The 18,935-nt window shown below is 61.7% G+C and overlaps 1 protein-coding gene across 1 annotated transcript; it reads left to right on the forward strand.

Annotated features, from left to right (window-relative positions):
• Positions 1-1,412: 1,412 nt before the first annotated feature.
• On the forward strand, positions 1,413-18,675 carry DPYSL4 (dihydropyrimidinase like 4). Its single transcript, XM_046655157.1, has 14 exons — positions 1,413-1,544; positions 5,158-5,246; positions 6,064-6,248; positions 8,242-8,406; positions 10,413-10,474; positions 10,575-10,655; positions 12,153-12,221; positions 12,606-12,726; positions 13,568-13,724; positions 13,975-14,116; positions 14,902-15,072; positions 15,478-15,657; positions 16,549-16,714; positions 17,860-18,675. The coding sequence occupies exons 1-14, from the start codon at positions 1,506-1,508 to the stop codon at positions 17,949-17,951; spliced, it is 1,719 nt and encodes a 572-aa protein (XP_046511113.1). The 5' UTR covers positions 1,413-1,505; the 3' UTR covers positions 17,952-18,675.
• Positions 18,676-18,935: the final 260 nt, after the last annotated feature.

The raw sequence follows: 18,935 nt of genomic DNA on the forward strand, positions 1-18,935 counted from the left end.
CCACACGCGGCGCGCAGACCCGCGCAGGAGGCTCCGAGACCGGCCGCCCCTCGCCCGCTCCCGCCATGGCCGCACGCCGGCCGCAGGAGCCCGCGAAGCCTCTGCCCGCGTGCCTGGGGACGCTGGGCACAGGCAGCCCCCGGGCCCGACCCAAGCTCGGAGGCGTCTTCCGCTGCGTGGAGGACGCCTTTGAGAACAAGACGCTGCAGTTGGACGCGCTGGGCGGCGGTCGCCGGGACCCTCGGGCCAGAGAGCCCTACAGTGGGCTCCGCGGCGACCCGGAGGGACCCGGTGAGCCAGGCGGAGACGGCCCAGAGGCCGCGGCAAGTCTCCAAGAGCACCCTGGAGCGCCCCAGGCCCGCGGCCCACAGCAGGTAGTGGCCGCAGGGCAGAGGCTGCGGAATGGCGGGGCCTGTGCGAGGGGGACGCGGGCCCTGGACTCCTCGAGAGACGCCGCACACCCACGCCGGAGGCCGCAGGGCGGTGGGCCAGGGGTTCGTCCTCTTCCTAAACCCCCCAGCTCCTCCGAGGGGCGGGGCGCGAGGGCTCCCAGCGGGGCCTCCTCCTCCCTGACTGGCGAGTCTGGGCCCGGGACTTTTCTTTCCTGCGCGCCTGCCTCAGCCCCGCCCGGCGGTCTGGGCCTCTCCAGCCCTGGTTCTGGGTCCCTGGTCCGTCCCGGGTTCTGGAGAGCTGTCTCTCTGTGTGTCTCTCTTGGTCTCGCTGTCTCTTTCTCTCTTTGTCTGCCAACTTGTCCCCTCCCTCCTGCCCCTAAGCTTCGCGCGCTGACCGTGCTTGGAGCAGCCTTGCGAGGAGGTGCCTCCACCGCCCAATCCCAGGGTCAGTGGACGGCCCGGTGCTCCCGGCCCGGCCCTGGCCATCCGCTAAGGAGCCCGGCTTTGGCCAGAGACACCTTCTCACACAGCGTCCAGCTCCTGGAGTGCCTGGAACTGGATTTGAGATTGGGTTCAATCCCCGTTGCCTTGGATTCTCGGGTCACCGGGAAGCGGGCCCTCGGCTGGTCAGGGGCGAAGGCGGGGCCTGGCAGGACATTGCTGGATCTCTCCCACCCTCGTTCCTGAGGTGCAAACTCCACATACACACTGGCCGGGACCTGTCGCAACGCTCTCCTCCCCTCCTCCACCCAGCACGCGTCTGCCGGTCCCCGCGGGACCCAGGACGCAGGGATCCCGGCCTGTGGCTGCCGCAGGTGTCTGGGGCCGGGGAGTTGGGGGGTGGTGGTCGTGGTGTTGAGCACGGCCGGGACAGGGCTCGAAGGCAAAGGAGCAGCTGCGGGCCGGGGGCGGGGCCTGGCCGGGGCGGGGCCTGGCCGGGGGCGGGACCGGGAACCCGAGCCGCGCGGGGCCGAGCGCGCTCGCACTTGGACGCCCGGCGCCCCCACGTACCCGCCCGGGCTCCGCATTTACCCGCCCGAGTCCTCCAGGCCGCCCCGCCTGAGCCAGGCCGCGTGGGCCGACCGAGGCGCCGGCGCCGGCCGGAGGAGCAGGATGTCCTTCCAGGGCAAGAAGAACATCCCCCGCATGACGGTGAGCCCGACTCCCAGCCCCCGCTCCGCCCTGCGCCTGCCGCCCGGGGCGGGGCCTAGCCTCAGGGTCCCGGCGTGGAGCCTCCTGGCCCCGCGCCGGGTCCCCTGCCCTCCAGGTCCAGTCCCCACGCGTGCCCCTGTCCCGGCGCTGGCCCTTCTCGCCTGGCTCCTTCCCGCGCCGCCGGGGTCCCCCGCTAGCGCCGCGCCGGACCCCCTTACGGAGCCGGACGCTCAGGTCCAGGCCCTGCCGGCTTCTCCCGGACCTCCTCTGCGCCCAGGAGGGCTCGGGACCGGGGAAGGCCTGCTCCCCAGGGCGCAGAAGTCCCTCCCTCCCCGCGGTGGCCGGGCCGGCGGGCCGGGATCCGGTCTCGGAGCTCTGCCTCGGGGTCGGCGGGCGGATACGGCCCTTTGTTGGTACCCCTGGCCTGGCCTCGAGGCCGGAGATGCTGTTCCCCGTGCGGCGCCCGCCCCCTGGACCGCGCCACCGCCGCGCCCGGAGCTCTTTGTCCGAAACAATGCGACTCAGCTCCGGCCCCTAGGCCTGGAGCCCTGGCGACCCGAACCCCTCCATGGAGCCGGAGTTCGGAGACCCCGGGGGAGTCGAGCGCTCAGTAGTCGCCGCTGACCCCGGCAGCCCCGCGGTCTGGAGGACATCCTCCGGCACCCACACGCACCGGTGCGGGAGGTTCGACGTCCACCCCCGGCTGCCAGGAAACAAAGCCGCCCCCTCCAGGACGCCAGCAGCCCGGCGGAGGGTGGGGGGGTGGGGGGCGGGAGGCGCCTGGGCGCCAGCTGGACTGTGGCGGGGGAGCCCTCGGGTCTCAGACTCAACTCTGGGCTTGGCCTCAGCGGGAGGGCGGCGGGTCCGTGGCTTTGCAGGTTCATTTCCTGAGATATTCAGGGATGAAGGAGCACCTCCTTGAGCATCCTGCCTTGAGACTGGCCCAGGGTCCTGTCTGATGCAGGAAGCACGCTGGTGGCTGGCAGGGAGGTGGGGGTGGGATGGGATGACCCAATCCCTGGGTGGTCAGAGGAAAGGTGGCTGGTTTAGGGAAACTTCCACCCTTATCCTGATGAGTGTTGGGCCCCACCCAGTTACCTTTTCCTCTTGGTTCCAAAGCCAGGAAGGTACCCAGAGTCTGAGTCCAGGGGCCTGAAAACCATGGGGCGGGAGAGCTGGGGACCCAGACCACCGGTCTCTTCCCTCTCAAGCCTTCCTCTTCCTGCTGGTTTTCCTTGGGCTTGTTTGACAATGAGTTGGTCCACTGGGGGGGGGGGGGGTGTTGAAGGGGGAACACTGCAGGGAAGGCAGGCAGGGTCTAAACACTGGCTGCAGAAGCTGGGCAAAGTGGGTAGTTATGATGTGACCGATCAGGGCTGGGTCTAGGGCCCAGGGGGCCTGGGCAGTGAGGCTCTGCAGGGCTCGGTGGGAAGGCCCCAGCGGCTGGGAATGGGCGATACTGTAGCCCAGGAGTCAGCAGGCTTCCCCAGTGGGCTGGATATTCTCAGCTGTGTGGGCCGTACTGTTTCTGTCCCTACTCAGCCCTGCCGGGAGCACAGTCACAGACAGTGTGGGAACGGACGGGTGTGCCTGTGTCCCAGCACAGCTTTAGCCGTGGATGTTGAAACGTGCATTTCATATAATTTTCATGAGTTGTGAAATACTCTTTTTTTTGGTGTTTTTCAACCAACACAACATGTAGAAGCTCTCTTAGTTCCAGGATATGTAAGGCCAGTGGGGGGCTGCGCGGGCTGTGGCAGTTTGCTAACCCTTCTGTAGACTATGGGCGGTGGTTTTACCTTTAATCAGTAGAATCCTAAGAATTCAGTCCAAATGGTTAGATGTCGGTAAGAATAGAGAATAACGTAATAAGGCTCATAAATAATGAATCATTTATCATCTCAGTAGCTTCTTGGAGTTCTTCTAATTGCACTGCACAATTTGATTCTCTTGGCATCAGGCTGATAGTGTGTAAACAGCCAGAAACCCGGGCTGGAGTCCTGGCCTGGCCTCTGGGTGGACACCTGGGAGCCCCAGGCACGGTCCCCAGGAAACGCAGCTGTCATTCCCGCCTGGGCACGTCATAGGGAGGGCTGAGGCTCGGACAGGATGATGGAGGAGATGGCTGTAAAGCCGTGTCCTGTCGACATCGTTCTGACTCTGCCTTTCTGCTCCCTTCTTGTGTTTCTCTCCATTATTCTCCAAGGTCAGCTCGTCACCCCTGACAGCCACGTAAAGTTCCATTACATGACACCCCCATTTCTGCCTAACTCCTCTCCTTCTGGACCATTTGGTGGGATTCTTAGAAGTGGTTTTACGTCTGCGAGCATTGGATCAACCCCCACCTGGTGCCACAGATCAGTGCTGTGGGGGGTGGCCCACCAAGAGCTATCCTTGCTCCCTGACCCTTTGTTCACCTGTTGGTGTCCTCCAGGCAGCACCAGAACCTGGGTCACCCCGATGTCTTCCTGGCCCTTCACCCCCATGGCCTCTCCATCAGTAGCTCCTACCCACGTGACTCCCAGCCCCTCTGGAGTCCATTTCTCATCAGGCCACATAATCCTGGCCCAAGGCCCCTCATCTCACCTGGTCAACCTCAGAAACTGCCCAAGAGATGGCCATGTTTCCATCATTGAACACCATGGTCTACCTTCTACACAGAGCCAACATGATGTCTTTAAAACACCCATCAGACCATGCTTAAACCCCTGCTTAAGGCCCCCCACTGGCAGCCCACGGACTCCCCAAGCCCGGCATGCCTTGCCCTCCCACCCCTGGCTTTGGTCCTCTCACCCCTCCCCTCAGAAGTTTCCAGCCCCAGTTTCCTCTCATGTCCTAAATCAACTCAAGCTCTTTCCTGCCTCAGAGCCTTTGCACTGGCAGCTTCCTGGCCTGGAACGCTGCCCTGGCTGTGTCACCTCCAGCATCAGCCTCTCAGAAAGGCCCTTCTCCATCCCTGAAGCTGCCACACCTCCTTCCCTGTCATCGGTCATGTTACCCTCCTTGTGGTCTTGAGTTTGTCACAATCTGTGATGGCCTTGTGTGTGATTTCTCGTTATTGTCCATCTCTCTCCGTGGGGATGCATCCTTCCCAGGGGTCGGGACCCCGCCTGCTGGGGCGCTGCTGTACCTCTGCCTCCCGGCACCACCACAGGCCGAAGCCATTCTGGTGTGAACCGAAGCCCAGCTGTGGCCAGGAGCCGCCTTGGTGTGGGTGGAAGAGGAGGGGTGGGCCTTCCAGGCCAGCCGGACCCTGCAAGGCTTTGTCCAGCTCTTCCCTCAGCCTGGGCTTTATGAATTCGGTGATAAATGGGAAGCTGTAAATATGACCCATTGTGCTGATGCCCTTCCACTAACGCTGGCCCGCCTTGACGAGGTGGGCAGCTGGTCCTGGTTAATCCCTGTGCCGTTGGCAAGGCCAGGCTGCCTCTGTGCACCCTCCACCCCATTCTTGGGGGATGGCACGCAGTGCAGTCTTCAGTGTTCGCTTTTGTGTATGCAAATTGTGCCCTAATGTTTCAGTCTTAATTCCAGAGTAAGAAGTCCTATTAAAGGTGGTGTTGAGTAACTCAGTTTGGAGAAAACATATCCAGTTTTCATATGTTTCCAATAGAGTGACCGCCTTCTGATCAGAGGTGGGAAGATTGTGAATGATGACCAGTCCTTTTACGCTGACCTGTATGTAGAAGACGGTTTGATAAAGTAAGTTTCTGCTTCAGATTTCCTTTTTTTTTTTTTTTCTCCCCAAAGCGCCCCGGCACATAGTTGTGCATTTTTAGTTGTGGATCCCTTCAGCTGCGGCATGCGGGATGCTGCCTCAGCATGTCCCGATGAGCGGTGCCATGTCTGGGCCCAGGACCCGAACTGGCAAAACCCCGGGCCGCCGAAGCAGAGCACGTGAACCCAACCCCTCGGCCACGGGGCCGGCCCCTGCCTCAGATTTCTTAATAGATCATACATGTGCACATTGATCACACGTTATCCAGAAGCTTACTTTTGGGTGAAATCCATGTAAATGTTTCTTTCTAAAACCCTGTTCTCTGGAAACAGCTCTAGCCCAAGCCTTTGTGATAACAGAATCTCTCCACTTAGTTGTAAGTTCTCCAAAATAAGACAGTGGCCTCCACCTGTCTTTGAGTTATCACAGCTTTAGGACGATGCAGGGCTCACAGCAGGTGCGTAATAAATGTTTCCTGACCACCCCTATCAGCTTCTCTGCTTGTATCTGTCGAGCAGCTCCACCCACTAGTCAACTGACCTGCCAGGGGACCCCACAAGGGCAGCGCCATGTCCATAGGTTGGATCCTCCATGGTGACTGTCTTGAGCCACTGAATGGGGTGTCCTGCTCTCTGACAGTCTCCAGGGGCTGGTCCAGTTAAGTCTTGGCCATTTTGTCCTTTGCCTCCAGCAGAGGTGCCCAAACACGTGCTTCCCAGGTCCGCAGTGTTGCAAAGGAGCCCGTTCATGTTCTGATCCAGGCTCTTTATAACCAGTGAAATCTCTCTTTGTTGCTTTCAGACAAATTGGAGAAAACCTCATCATCCCTGGGGGCGTCAAAGCAATCGATGCCCATGGCCTGCTGGTCCTGCCAGGTGGGGTCGACGTGCACACCAGGCTGCAGATGCCTGTCCTTGGCATGACCCCAGCTGACGACTTCTGCCAGGGGACCAAGGCCGCCCTAGCAGGAGGGACCACCATGATATGTGAGTGTCTGCCAGCGGGGAGCGCCCATCCCATGTCTTAGTCCTCTGAGCAGGGTGTGTGTCGCAGGAGTTTTTCTCAGTCCTATTTCCGTTGATTATAGCTCAGTCTCATAAGCCCTGGAGTGTTCTCCGTTACCCGTGTTTCTCACTCCGAGTCATGCCTTGGCCAGGAGGAAATGCTCCTGGGATTTCTTAGATTCCGTCTAGAGCAAATGGATGTGTGCCCAGTAATTTATTATTTTCTGGACAGCCAGCAGCTCTCCAGGTTTATAAAACCCACATGCCTTGGGCAAGCAGAGAGGCTGTGTTGCCTGAAACGTCAGACACATTCCCCTGAACCTCACACCTCCGACGCTCGTTCTGTACCAAGTTCCGGCCCCTGTCGAGAAGAGCTAAAGACAGAGGCTGTGTTTTTAGAAAAAGGATGATGAAAATACTTACTGTTATCCTATCAACAGCCACTAGAGTTACCATTTCTTTAGTGCTGGCTCTTTACCATCCTGACATGCTTCAGCTCGCGTGCCCTCCCCATGAGACCCCTGAGCTCAGCAGAGAAGCCTCTTTAACAGATTGTGAGGTGAACCTGCCTGTCCCCCATGCGCTGGCTCGTGGTCAGCCCCAAAGCCAAGATGGGACCTCTGGGCTGGGCCCTTTCTCTCACGGCCTGGGAGGCCCCCAGCTCAGCAGTGCTGAGTGCAGACGTCTGTACTGTGGTGGAGCCCTGGCCCCCCATGTGCTGGCTGCGTGGCCTCAGGTAACTGGGCTAACTTCGAGAAGCCCTGCTTTCCTAGTCTGTGAGAGGAGGAAGAGGAGGACCCTCCTCAGAAGGTCGTGAGGACTGAGTGAGGGCCTGTGCGTTGCTTGGCTGTGCCTGGCACACTGTAAGTGCCGCCACTGCTGCCGTCAGAAAGGGCTACTCCAAGGACTCTGGCCACTTCACAAAGTGACATTTAGCCATTGTGAAAACCATGGCTTGGTTTGTTTACTCAACCACAAAGTGAGAAAAAAAGCAACGATGGTCCATCTTTTCGTTTGACTAAGGAGACTGGTCATTGCAGGCCATTGCTCATGCTTGTCACTGGTGGCCCAACCTGGCCAGGACATCTTCGTGGTTGATGTCACCTGCTCATGCCAGTGCTGAGGCATCAGACAAGCTATGAGGTGTCGCCATGAGGACAGAGAGATGCTGCAGGCATGGGGCTGGGCTCTGTCTAGCTGTCTGCCTTCCTCAGCTGCCAGCCCCAAGCTGGAGCTGTGAAGGTCTGGCAGGGTGGCAGGGGCGGGGGATACCCCCTCCCATGGGGTCCTGGGTCCACAGTCTAAGCTGTGGGAGTGTAGGGGCCCTGTGTGGGAAATGCTGGAGGAAGGCACAGCATTTGCCAGTGACCCTGGGGTGGGTGCGCATTTCTATTGACCACCCTCACTCCCAGCTCTTTCCCTGCACCCAGGAGGTACTGTGAGCAGTGCTCAGACTTGGACACAAGGTTGGGAGGGAGCGGTCATGTGCCAGTGCAGTGGCCACGTGCACTCGCAGTTTCCGCAGGGGATGGGTGGCACTGTCCAAGGTGTGCAGTCAGTGAGGCACCTGGGCGGGCTCACTGGGTCCAGCACCACGGACAGCGGCACCTTCCACCTCCTGCCTCCACCTGCCCTCCAGGTGTGCCTCACTCAGGCGGACACCTGTGTTGGAGGTTAAGGCCCTTAACTGCCACTAGCGCTCCTTGGGGTGAGATATGTCCATCAGGGAGTGGGGTGGCTTGAACCCAGACTTTGTTTCTCTGCTCAGACGGAGGCCGGGGGCCGTGGGGTGGAAAATGCCTCTTTGCACAGAACCCATGGGCAAGTTCAGGGCTTACTGCCCATGGCTCCTCCTCTGCTCTTGTCAAACATGATTTCTGATCCCTCGGGAACATGAAACCAGTCTCCCTTGGAGGCCTAGGTGGCTCCCAGTGACCGGGTTTGGGGGCTCAGCTGACTGCGCTGCCCCCCACAGTGGACCATGTGTTCCCCGACACGGGTATGAGCCTACTGGCGGCCTACGAGCAGTGGCGGGAGCGAGCAGACAGCGGGGCCTGCTGCGACTACTCCCTGCACGTGGACATCCCCCGCTGGCACGAGAGCATCAGAGAGGAGCTGGAGGCCCTGGTCAAGGACAAGGGTGAGCAGCGGCCCCCGCGGCTGGACTGAGGGGTGGCTGGAGGGGTGGGTGGGCGCAGGAACCTGGGCTTCCTTGGTCTCGGGAGGGAAGGACACCCACTCTGGCCTCTGGCTGTGCTGGACTGTGCATGCGTCTGACCCCAGGGCAGGTGGCCAGGAACTGGGGGGAAGGTGAATGAGAGTCTCTCTGAGGAAGGTCTGCTCTGCTTCCCAAGCATCTGGACTAGAGGCCCTCTACCTCCCACATCTGAGGGACACGTCCTGTGACTGTCCTCCTCGCAGAAGGGCGTGGGAGTCACAGCTCCTGTCTTGGTCCTTTGTTTCTTGGCCCTGGGCAAAGGAGAAGGACTATGCATTTTCCTAGTATCATAAGATCCTTCTAGAAGGAGAATGCTTTAAAACCTACTGTCCTCTACTGCTGCCTGTGCTGAAAGAGGCCAGTCTATAAACAGACTTTAACTTTTTTTCATCAAAAGTCCTGAAGGTAAAACCACATGGAAGTTTCCTAGTGGATTTGACAAAGTTAGATGAATGTTGTAACTGATCCTGGTAATCCAGCTTCGAGTGTGGTCCATGGTTTACAGCCTGGAATGGCAGGATGGGGTCCAAGCCTATGCGGGGCTGGCAGGCCAGGGTGCCAGACTTGCTGGCTGCAGCCCCTGGCCGGGCCCAGGAGGCACAGGGCTCTCTCACCCCCAGGAGACACCTGCCTGTCTGCAGACCTGCAGGAGGCAAGGAGGCTTTGTGGAGGCCACTTCCCAAAGAGTGTCTGTCCTCACACCAGTGGTCTTTGGTCCTTGGGAACCCCTTCCCTACCTGGGGCCTGGCAGGGTAGGCTCTTGGCCTCTGTGCCTCACTCCAGCAGTAGCTCTGCCATCCTGGTGGTACTCGTAACTGTACTTGGGGGGGGGGGGGGGCCTGCGTCTCAGAGCAGAGGTAGAAACCAGTCACCTGCAGCACCTCCCACTCTGGGGCAGTGCTGGGCGGGGTCTGCTCCCAGCAGAGCCAGACGTGGGCCCTTGGCCCTGGCCCACTGGGCAGTGTCCAAGGCTGGCCTGCATGCTGACCAGCAGCCTCCATCAGATACCCTGGAAAGGTTATCACCTGCAGTGGTGCGTGTGGCATGGGGTGACTCAGTTCCCCCACAGTGTGCCTTAGCTCCTCACATTAGCACTTCTGACCCAGTGAGATGCCAGGGAGGAGGGAGGGGCCTCGGGCCTGGGGGGGTTTGGAGGGTGGGAGGCTCGGGACGCTGCCTCAGGCTCAGATGGGTCTCCAGTCTGGTTCCGAGTCCTGGGGGAGGTGGGGAGGTGCTGGCTGCCCACAGGAGAGCCCAGCCTAGAGAGGTTGACCCTCCTCCTCTTGGACCCTGACGCCATGAGCAGCCTGGCCTGTTCCTTCTGCTTTTCCTGAGAACCCAGCCTGGCTGAGGACCCCGAAACCTGCCTCCCCCACAGTGGGTCCCCTAAGCACGTGCTGTGCGCCAGGGCCTGGCAGGGTGCGACTCTGAGGCCCCCGCAGGCAAGTGATGGGCTAGATGGCCAAAGTGAGGGCCACTCAGCATGCTGTGGCCCGGGCCATGTCCCTGTAGAGACCAGGGAGGACTCAGGCAGCGAGCCCAAAGCACATTGCTCCCTCCTTCCTAGTGGTGGGAGCTAGTGAGGGGAGTGTGTGAGGGGTGGGGGGGACGTGAGGAGAGTTTGTGAGGGGTTTGAGGGGTTGTGAGGGGGCCTCACCTGTGTTTGCTGCTGGGGAAAAATTGGTTCCTGACCCTGGAGCATGAGGAGCAGACAAGGAAGGGGCTAGGTCCCACTCCGTCCCCCATTCCTGGCTTGCTGGTGAGTGTATGCGGGGGCCACTGGACGAGGGTCGCCGTGGCAGCTGGTGAGGCACCCATGGGAGAGGGCTGCCCCACCCCCGGCCCCTCTGGAGATGGGGGAGCAGCGAAGGCTCCCGGGCGTCTGACTGATGATGGCCGAGCCTCCCACCGGCTCGCCTCTCCTCCAGGTGTGAACTCCTTCCTGGTCTTCATGGCGTACAAGGACAGGTGCCAGTGCACCGACGGCCAGGTAAGGGCAGGTGCCGAGAGGAGGGAACGTGTGGGAGTCTCTTAGGCTGCCGCTGGGAGAGACGCAGCCCCACACGGCCCCCACGCGCCTCTCTTCCCAGATGTATGAGATCTTCAGCATCATCCGGGACCTGGGAGCCGTGGCCCAAGTACATGCAGAGAACGGGGACATCGTGGAGGAGGTGCGGCCAGGGCGGGGGTGCGAGGGGGACCCTAAGACACTCAGATGTGAGCATTTAATCCCAAAAACCTGAGGGCGGGAATATTGAATGGATTCCAGTAAATAGCTTGCCCTGGGTCAAAGGTCAAGCAAGCAGGGAGTTAAGGGAGCCTGGGGGGCTTTTGGCCCGAACACAGATCTTTTTGTGATCATCACACTTCTTATCAAAAATTCCCCAAAACCAAAATGTCTTTTCATGGGAACTGAGGCTTTCCCAGTGCCTTCTCCCCAGGGACTGCAGCCCCCTCTGGGAGCTGGACACTTGTGTTCCTTTCACCAGGGAGCGCATGTGTTGCATTAGTGGCCTGTCCTTGAGCCACAGCCCAGGGGCCTGGGGAGGGCCCTCCCACTGCCCCACTCCGTTCCCTCACCCGGGGCTTTGGGGTGGGGCACCCAGGGCTGTGAGTGGGACGCCCAGGCTGTGGGTCCCACCCTTGAGTTTTTCTCCTTGCTCCTTTGTTTTCCCCTGGGCTGGAGCGGCCACAGGTGCAGACCCTGTGGGGCACCCAGGAGGTTCAGGGGCTCCTCATGGGGCCTGGTGGGAGGTCACACACACACAGCTCACCTTCCTGACATCCCGACCCACAGAGAAACTTCCTGGGACTCTGCCCAGCTCCCACGTTCGAAAGAAGGCGATGACACTTGGGGAGGGCGTGTGGGCTTCCCAGGTCCTCATCCTTCCATTTGACCATGAGGTCGTCGGGCACTGCATATGCCTCTGTGGCCGGGGGCCAGGCTCAGGCTACACCATCAGAATGTCGTGGGTCAAGCTCAGTATACAGGTGGGGGGCAGAGAATGCCAGGGAGATACCCCACCAGTGTTGGGGAGTCCAGTTATGAGGGTTGGAGGGGTTCTGCCTCCCCTGCGTTCTCACGTCAAAGCTCGGCTCTGTGTCTTCATTTACACGTGAGGGATGCTATGGCACACATCTTCCAGGATGAGCGTGCTGACGGGAGACGTCGTGGGTCCACCCCAACTATGCAAGCCCCCACTGCACACCCCCAGATATGCCCCCAATGGGGAACACAGCATGGCGGGCAGGACTGTGGGGTGGTCTTGGCCGCGTCACTAAAGAGCCTATGACCTTGAGCAAGTCCCTGCCCCTCTCCAAGCCTCTTCCCTCGTCTGTAATTTAGGGAGATGAAGTCCTCCTCTCCAAGGTCCATCTCGCCCCTCCATTCTGAGTTCCCTGTAGTTGGGAATTCTGGGGGTCCAGGACTCACCTCGGGGAGCAGGGCTCATGTGAGGTCTGGGGTCAAGAATCACCTCGGGGAACAGGGCTCACGTGAGGTGTGGGATTGGGACTCACTTTGGGGAGCAGGGCTCACGTGAGAGGCCTGGGGTCAGGACTCATCTTGGGGATGTGGTCTCCTGGGCTGTGGACCTCATGGCCAGGCCACAGCTCTCCAGGGCTCTGGGGGCACCTGGCTGGAACATGGTGTCCTGTGGTTTATTTAGGAGCAGAAGCGCTTGCTGGAGCTCGGCATCACGGGCCCCGAGGGCCACGTGCTCAGCCACCCTGAGGAGGTAGGATTGTGCCTGCTGAGAGGGCACCCCAGTGTGCCACCTTCCCCTGGGGTCGGCCTTGCCCTCATCGCCTGGGCAGGGCTATAACCACACTGTGCATGAATCAGTGGGCCCTCGCCCACCAGATTCCTGTGCCCCCATGACCACTGGTTACCCCAAAGTATTTCCCTTGGGCCTTGAAGGGCCGAGAAGGCCATGTGGTCAGGCCCTGGGGGCTGATGGGTCAACCCAGATCCTGGGCACAAAGCCCCAGACCAGCGTCCTCACGTACCCAGGAGTGCCTTCCCTGGGCCCAGGATTTATGGGTGATCTCTGGGTGTCCTGTGCCCACTGGTCAGGAGGCCCCTGTGTCCTCGTGTGGCCTGAGCACCCGCACATCCCCAGGTGGAAGCTGAGGCCGTGTACCGTGCCGTCACCATCGCCAAGCAGGCCAACTGCCCCCTGTACGTCACCAAGGTGATGAGCAAGGGTGCAGCCGATGTGGTTGCCCAAGCCAAGCGCAGAGGTGAGTGTGCGGCCCTGGACCCCACACGCTTGGGGAGGGGCTCTGTTGGGGTCAGGAGTCATGTTCTCAGTCCCCCGGGGGCTCTGCTGGCTAAAGGGAGGCTCAGAACAAAGCAGGCCCAATAGAGAATAAGCCTGCCGCCCTGCCTGGCCTCTTTGTGGTGGGGACCTCATTCTCGGGACAGCAAGGGTGTGGCCTTTGGGAGAGGTGAGTGCCTGGTCCCTGTTCAGGGTAGGGGGCCCAAGTCTCTGTCTCCACGGAGCATCAGCTGCTCACCAGGGGGCCTTGAAGCAGACCGTGTGGCCTGTTGGCCCTGTTTCCACAGGAGTGAGAACTGTGTGTGCGCGTGCACATGTGTGTGTGTGTAAGATTTGATTCCACGTGCACTAGAACCTTGCCCAGCTGACCCCACTGGGAGCCCCACATTACTGTCACTGGGCACCTCCTGCATCTAGTAGCTGGGGTGCTTGCCCCAAGGGCTGGGTGCTCTCTGCCCACAGGGTACCCCCACAGCTGGAGGAGGCAGTGGGTAAAGGAGACGAGCCCGGGGTCTGAGTTGATGTGTGCTGCTCCAGCTGTGGTCCAGCAGGGGTGCCCACAGGCCTGCCCCTCAGCAGGGGGGTGTGAGGGAGCGGGTGTGGAGACGACCCCCCCGAGGAGCCCCAGGCCAGGTGTGCTTGCCCAGGGCCAGGTGCCCCAAAATAAGGGGACAAGCTGTCCAGGGTCGGGAAGGCGACGGACAGTCGGGGCACATCAGCAGGGCAGTGCCGAGGCCTCCGCCCTGCACGGGTCCCGAGGGCATGCAGGTGGGCTGGGTGCCTCTCACGGGGCCTCACTGCAGGGGTGGTCGTGTTTGGGGAGCCCATCACTGCCAGCCTGGGCACCGACGGCTCACACTACTGGAGCAAGAACTGGGCGAAGGCGGCGGCCTTCGTCACATCGCCCCCCATCAACCCCGACCCCACCACCGCAGACCATCTCACCTCCCTGCTGTCCAGGTATGGAGCTGACCCAGGGTGGCCCCAGAGTGGCCTGCAGGCTCCATGCCCCGCCCTGACCTCAGCCTGCTGGCAGCTCCAGGCCTCTCCTGCATGAACCCTGGGTGCTCGTGTCCCCCACGCCGAGGCACCAGGGCTGCCCAGCGTGGCTTTCTCAGATGACCTCTGGGCCCCATGGGCCGTGCTGGCCGGGGTCGGGGTGAGGCAGACCGGGACCGTCTGGGCTCCTCTGAGCCCGGCTTGTTCTCAGCGGTGACCTCCAGGTGACCGGCAGTGCCCACTGCACCTTCACCACTGCCCAGAAGGCCGTCGGCAAAGACAACTTCACACTTATCCCTGAGGGCACCAACGGTGTGGAGGAGCGCATGTGCGTGGTCTGGGAGAAGTGCGTGGTGAGTACAAGGGGGCACGCGGTGCACCCACCAGGAGTGGGGCGCCAGCCGAATTCTGACGGTCCAACAGAAAGGGAAGCCACTTAACCAGTAAATTCATCGCGTGGAATAGAGGTCGGAGCGCGTGGGCCTGGGGTGTCGCCCCCGCCAGCGCTGCCATCCAGGGCCCCTCAGACATTCTGTTCCGCTCGCCTGGAGGAGACCCCCACGGCTGCCACACAGCCCCGGTTCTCGTGGCACATGAAGAATGCATCTGTGCACACGGCTCAGGGAGGGCGGGCCCCCGTCCCCGGTGGAATTGCACTCTGCGTGTTAGTGGTCTCCTAGAACGCCTGAGGTTTCCCTAGACTTCCGTCTCACTCGGAAAGCCCTGCCTGGTGTCCTCTGCCCCCTGCACACCCCACCCCGGCCCTGAGCTCTTCCCTGGGCTGAGCCCGACCCCGGGATTCCCCCACCGCCCTACCTCCCCAGGCCTCCTGGCCACCCCAGAGAGACTGTCACGTCCTTCAGGGGACACAGACGTTGCTGTGGGAGCTTCACCATTTGTTCACCCTCCGAGTGAGCAGAGACCAGGCTCCGTGCACAGGAAGGAGCAGACCAGCCACGTGACTGAGAGGGGCCTGTTGATTCACACGCACAGTGCCTCCACCTGGGAGCGCGGTTCCGATGCTGCTCGCTGCCCGGAGGGCGGGGGCCCGTGTCCCTGGAAGCCCTGAGACCAGGCCTCCACGGGTCCTTGGGAAGGGCCCTCCCTTCCCCCTCAGCTCGGCCTTCTTGCTTCTCAGGTCTCGGGGAAAATGGACGAGAATGAGTTTGTTGCTGTGACCAGTACAAATGCAGCCAAGATCTTCAATTTTTACCCAAGGAAAGGACGAGTGGCTGTGGGCTCCGACGCGGACCTGGTCATATGGAACCCCAAGGCCACGAGAATCATCTCCGCCAAGAGCCACAACCTGGTAAGAGAAGCCTGCTCCCTGAGTCGGGGCGGTGGCCTGGGGAGCCCCTCGTGGCCTTCCCCGGAGTGTTCCAGGGGTGGCACTCACAGGCGGCAGCAGCTACTTTGCTCATCCCAGTGCTGACCATCATAGGGACAAGGGGCCCACCCCACTCGTGGGAAAGTTAACCTTATTGCAGGCTCACGCCCCTCCCCTCTGTCCTTCTCAGAGGCCTGTGATTCAGGACCAGGTGCGCTCGGCTGGGGCCTGTTCCTTCTGAGTTCTGGCCCAGCTGAGTGGATTGCGTCCAATTAGGGGTCTGGAACAGGCTCGCGGGCCTCCAAGGACGCTGCTCGGCCCCCAGTGTGCTCTGAGGGCTGGGAGGGCCACAGCCGCAGTGCTGGATGCTTGGCCCTATCTCCCCAGAACGTGGAGTACAACATTTTCGAAGGCATCGAGTGCCGCGGGGCCCCGGTGGTGGTCATCAGCCAGGGCAGGGTCGTGCTGGAGGACGGGAACTTGTTCGCCACCCCGGGGGCCGGCCGCTTCGTCCCTCGGAAGACATTCCCGGACTTCGTCTACAAGAGGATAAAGGCGCGCAGCAGGGTAAGGCCTGAACCAGGCGGGGCGTGGGGTTCAAGGCCATCTCCGCATGCAGGAGCTTTCTCCTCCTGGTCAGCCCTGCCTGCCCAGGCTAGCAGGCAGCCAGGCAGAGTGGCTCCTCGCTCGCCCAGGGCACCTGATGGGCAAAAGTGCCAGCAAGGCCTGCTCCTAGTCACACACCCAGGGCAGCAGGGACAGTGGTGGGACTCAGACCCTGTCCTGAGGGCTCAACGCCCCCACTCGCTCGCTCTCCTCCCGTGCCTCTGCCCCACTGTGACCTCCCAGTCTGGGCTCACCAGGCAGCCATGAGTCCAAGCCACAAATCCTGAGGGAGGCGCCAGCTGGAAACACAAGCACATCTGGAGGTTTTGCTTCAATCCACGGACCATTGGTCCATCGTAGTGGCTGCTGGGAAATGCCTCTGACTTTGAGGCCATTTCCAAGGAGGAAAGGATGCAGGGCCTCCCTCTCAGGGCCTCCTCGGGGACGAGTGGGGCTGTGCCGGGGCCCCAGGACGACGGCTACTGAGGAGGCAGTGACTGTGCTGGGGCCAGTCTTCGACTGCAAACAGAGGCCTCCTCTGCAGGCAGCCGTGTGTGAGCAGTGCTGCTCCAGCCAGGGTACTGCCACAAGCCTCAGGGAAGAAGGTGGTGTGTGCACAGACGTGAGTGTGTTCACGCCTGTGTGCAGGGAGGGGTGTGCACACACGTGTGTGTAGGTGGGAGGGGAGGCAGGTGTGTGTCCGAGCATGCAGGATGAGCGCCCTCATTGGTGGGGAGCCCTGGAGTTTCTGAGCCCGGCAGAATGCAGTGGGCAGGCTCTAGGCGGGAGCCCCCTGCCCTCCAGTTGCAGGGCCGGCTCGGCGCCCCTCATGCCCGCCCCCTCGCCCCGCAGCTGGCGGAGATCCATGGCGTGCCCCGAGGCCTCTATGACGGGCCAGTCCATGAGGTGATGGTGCCCACCAAGCCGGGGGGCGGCGCCCAGGCCCGCGTGTCCTGCCCAGGGAAGATCTCAGTGCCCCCCGTGCGCAACCTGCACCAGTCGGGGTTCAGCCTGTCTGGTGAGTGGAGGCTGGGGGCGGGCTGGGGGCTCCGCTGGAGCATCCTGAGGGACAGGAAGCCCCTGGAGCCGCAGGGCCTCAGGTACCAGGGCCCAGCCTGTGCTGGGTGGGTGAGCTTTGGGAAGGCTGCTGGCCCCTGCCCACATCTGGCCGCAGACAGAGAGCAGCCACCAGGGCTGGGCCTCCTCGTCCCATTGCCCTGCAAAGAGCTCAGGTGTGTGGGCCCAACCTGGTAAGACCCTTCCTGCCCCAGCATCTGCCCCAGGGTGTGAGACCCCCTCTGTGAACCAGCCATGCTGAGGAGGCGGCTGTGACTTTGAGCCCAGGGGTGAGCATGGGATGCCCAGCCTCTGCGGGGACCCAGTGCCATGTGGGAGTCCAGCTCCTCCAGCCCATCATGGCTCCCAGCCAGCCCCACCAGCCCTGCATCACATGCGAGGCACATCAAGAGGGGTCTGTGGGTGCTCGGGGACATGCGGGGATGCCTCAGAGGGCTCAGGTGGCCCCGGTGTGCAGGCCACCAGAGTCGGGCCCCTGGTCAGGTCTTGGCTGTGGTCCAGCACGATGTGTGACTGAGATTCTTCTAGAAGTTCTGAGCCCCAGGTTCTCCCTGCAAACCAGACAGACCCTTCCTCTCTCCACCCCTCTGGTGGGGGCCAGCCCACCCCTTGATGTCCTGTCTCATCCTCCCCCTCGGAGAGAGGATGGAGGTCACCTCCTGGGGACGCAGGGCCAGGGGCAGGTCCCCTTTCAAATCCAGCATTGTCTTAAAAGCCAGGGACAGCCTTCTCCCATCATGGGGGTCTCTGTGCAGGGTGAGCCCAAGACCCACAGGAGGGACGAACAGGACTGGCCTAGCCTGTGCTCCTCGGGATGGGCGTCCTGGAGGGTCAACACTGACCTCCAGGCCCCAGCTGAACACAAATGCTGGCCTCACTCCCCCGCATCCAAGGCCTCAGTGATGGGAACGCCTGCCCGGTTGCCTTGTCTCCCTGCCACGGCTGTCTGGGGAGCATAAGGGACCCACGGTGGGTGGGTAGGCAGCTCTGCAGTCCTGGCCTCACGGGTGGGGCCAGCAGCGTCTGTGTCCCTTCCCCACCCCCCTTCCGCTGACCTTCCCGCACCCACTGCCTGCCTTTCTGCAGGATCTCAGGCGGACGACCACATTGCTAGACGCACGGCTCAGAAGATCATGGCGCCCCCTGGCGGACGCTCCAACATCACCTCGCTGTCCTAGACGTCCCAGCTGGGTGCCAGCAAGTTGGTGCTGCCCCCGCGGGGCGGATGGCAGCAGGGACCACTCAGCTCAGTTAGCTTCCCTTTGTTGAACTTATTTTGAAAGGTGCTTGGCCTTATCTTGCCCTCCCCAGAAACTCTCCTTTTGGGGTCCCAGGTCTATTACGAGGCGCCCCCATGAGGAGACAGCTGAACTTGGGGAGGTTTCACTGCCAGGGCAAGGAGGCTAGACGTGGTGGTGGGGATGGCTCAGGTGGCCCCGAGCCCAGGTGCTACATGCCTCATGAAGACGGGGCGCCCACCAGGGGCCTCATAACCTGCATGGAACAGGCTGGAAGGCTGGGGGCCTTTGCTCCCTCCTCCCCATTACACATCACTGCCCTGTGAAGCCCCCAGCTCCCCTGCCTGCTCCCGTGGCCGGGGGTGCAGCCTGTCCCCCCTCCACCTCGGTGTAGGCCGTGAGCTGAGCCCCACCCCAGAGCTGCTGTGACTTCAGGGACCCACCAGGCACGTGGCACAGGGCGGCAGCTTCCTGCAGGACTTGCGGACTCACACACTTTTCCAAGGACCAAACCTCTGCTTTTGTAGTAGCCCGTGTCCAGGGGAACTTAGGATCCTTTAGCTGAGATGCCTTCCTTTTGTGACTAAGTGTGCACTCCGGTAGTTTACTAGACCAGCAGTTTTGTGCGGTGAGGACAACTGTAGCCAGGGATCTGCATGCCACCCACAGCCCGGACGGCCACGCCATCACCCCAGTCTGATGGGAAGGGTCAATTAAAGCCGTCTGGGTCAAAGCCTCCGGTGCGTGGAGAGCCTGGCTTCTCTGCCCCTATACCATCCCGCACGAGTGGTTTATGCGTGGACCTCGGGGACATTCTGCTGCCCCCTAGCCTGGCTTCGTGCTGACTGCAAAGCTGGACCTCAAGACCCCCCGGAAAGGACAGCTTTGCTGGGCCTCTGGGCTGGGGAAGGTGCAGGGCTGGTC

Source organism: Equus quagga, chromosome 2, assembly GCF_021613505.1.
Source record: "Equus quagga isolate Etosha38 chromosome 2, UCLA_HA_Equagga_1.0, whole genome shotgun sequence".
Classification (NCBI taxonomy): Eukaryota; Metazoa; Chordata; class Mammalia; order Perissodactyla; family Equidae; genus Equus; species Equus quagga.

Coding starts and splice junctions, on each gene's coding strand:
- DPYSL4 (XM_046655157.1), top strand. CDS start 1,506: ATGTCCTTCCAGGGCAAGAAGAACATCCCCCGCATGACG. Junction 10,475..10,574: donor GCCAGTGCACCGACGGCCAG/GTAAGGGCAGGT, acceptor CTCTCTTCCCAG/ATGTATGAGATCTTCAGCAT. Junction 14,117..14,901: donor TGGTCTGGGAGAAGTGCGTG/GTGAGTACAAGG, acceptor CTTGCTTCTCAG/GTCTCGGGGAAAATGGACGA.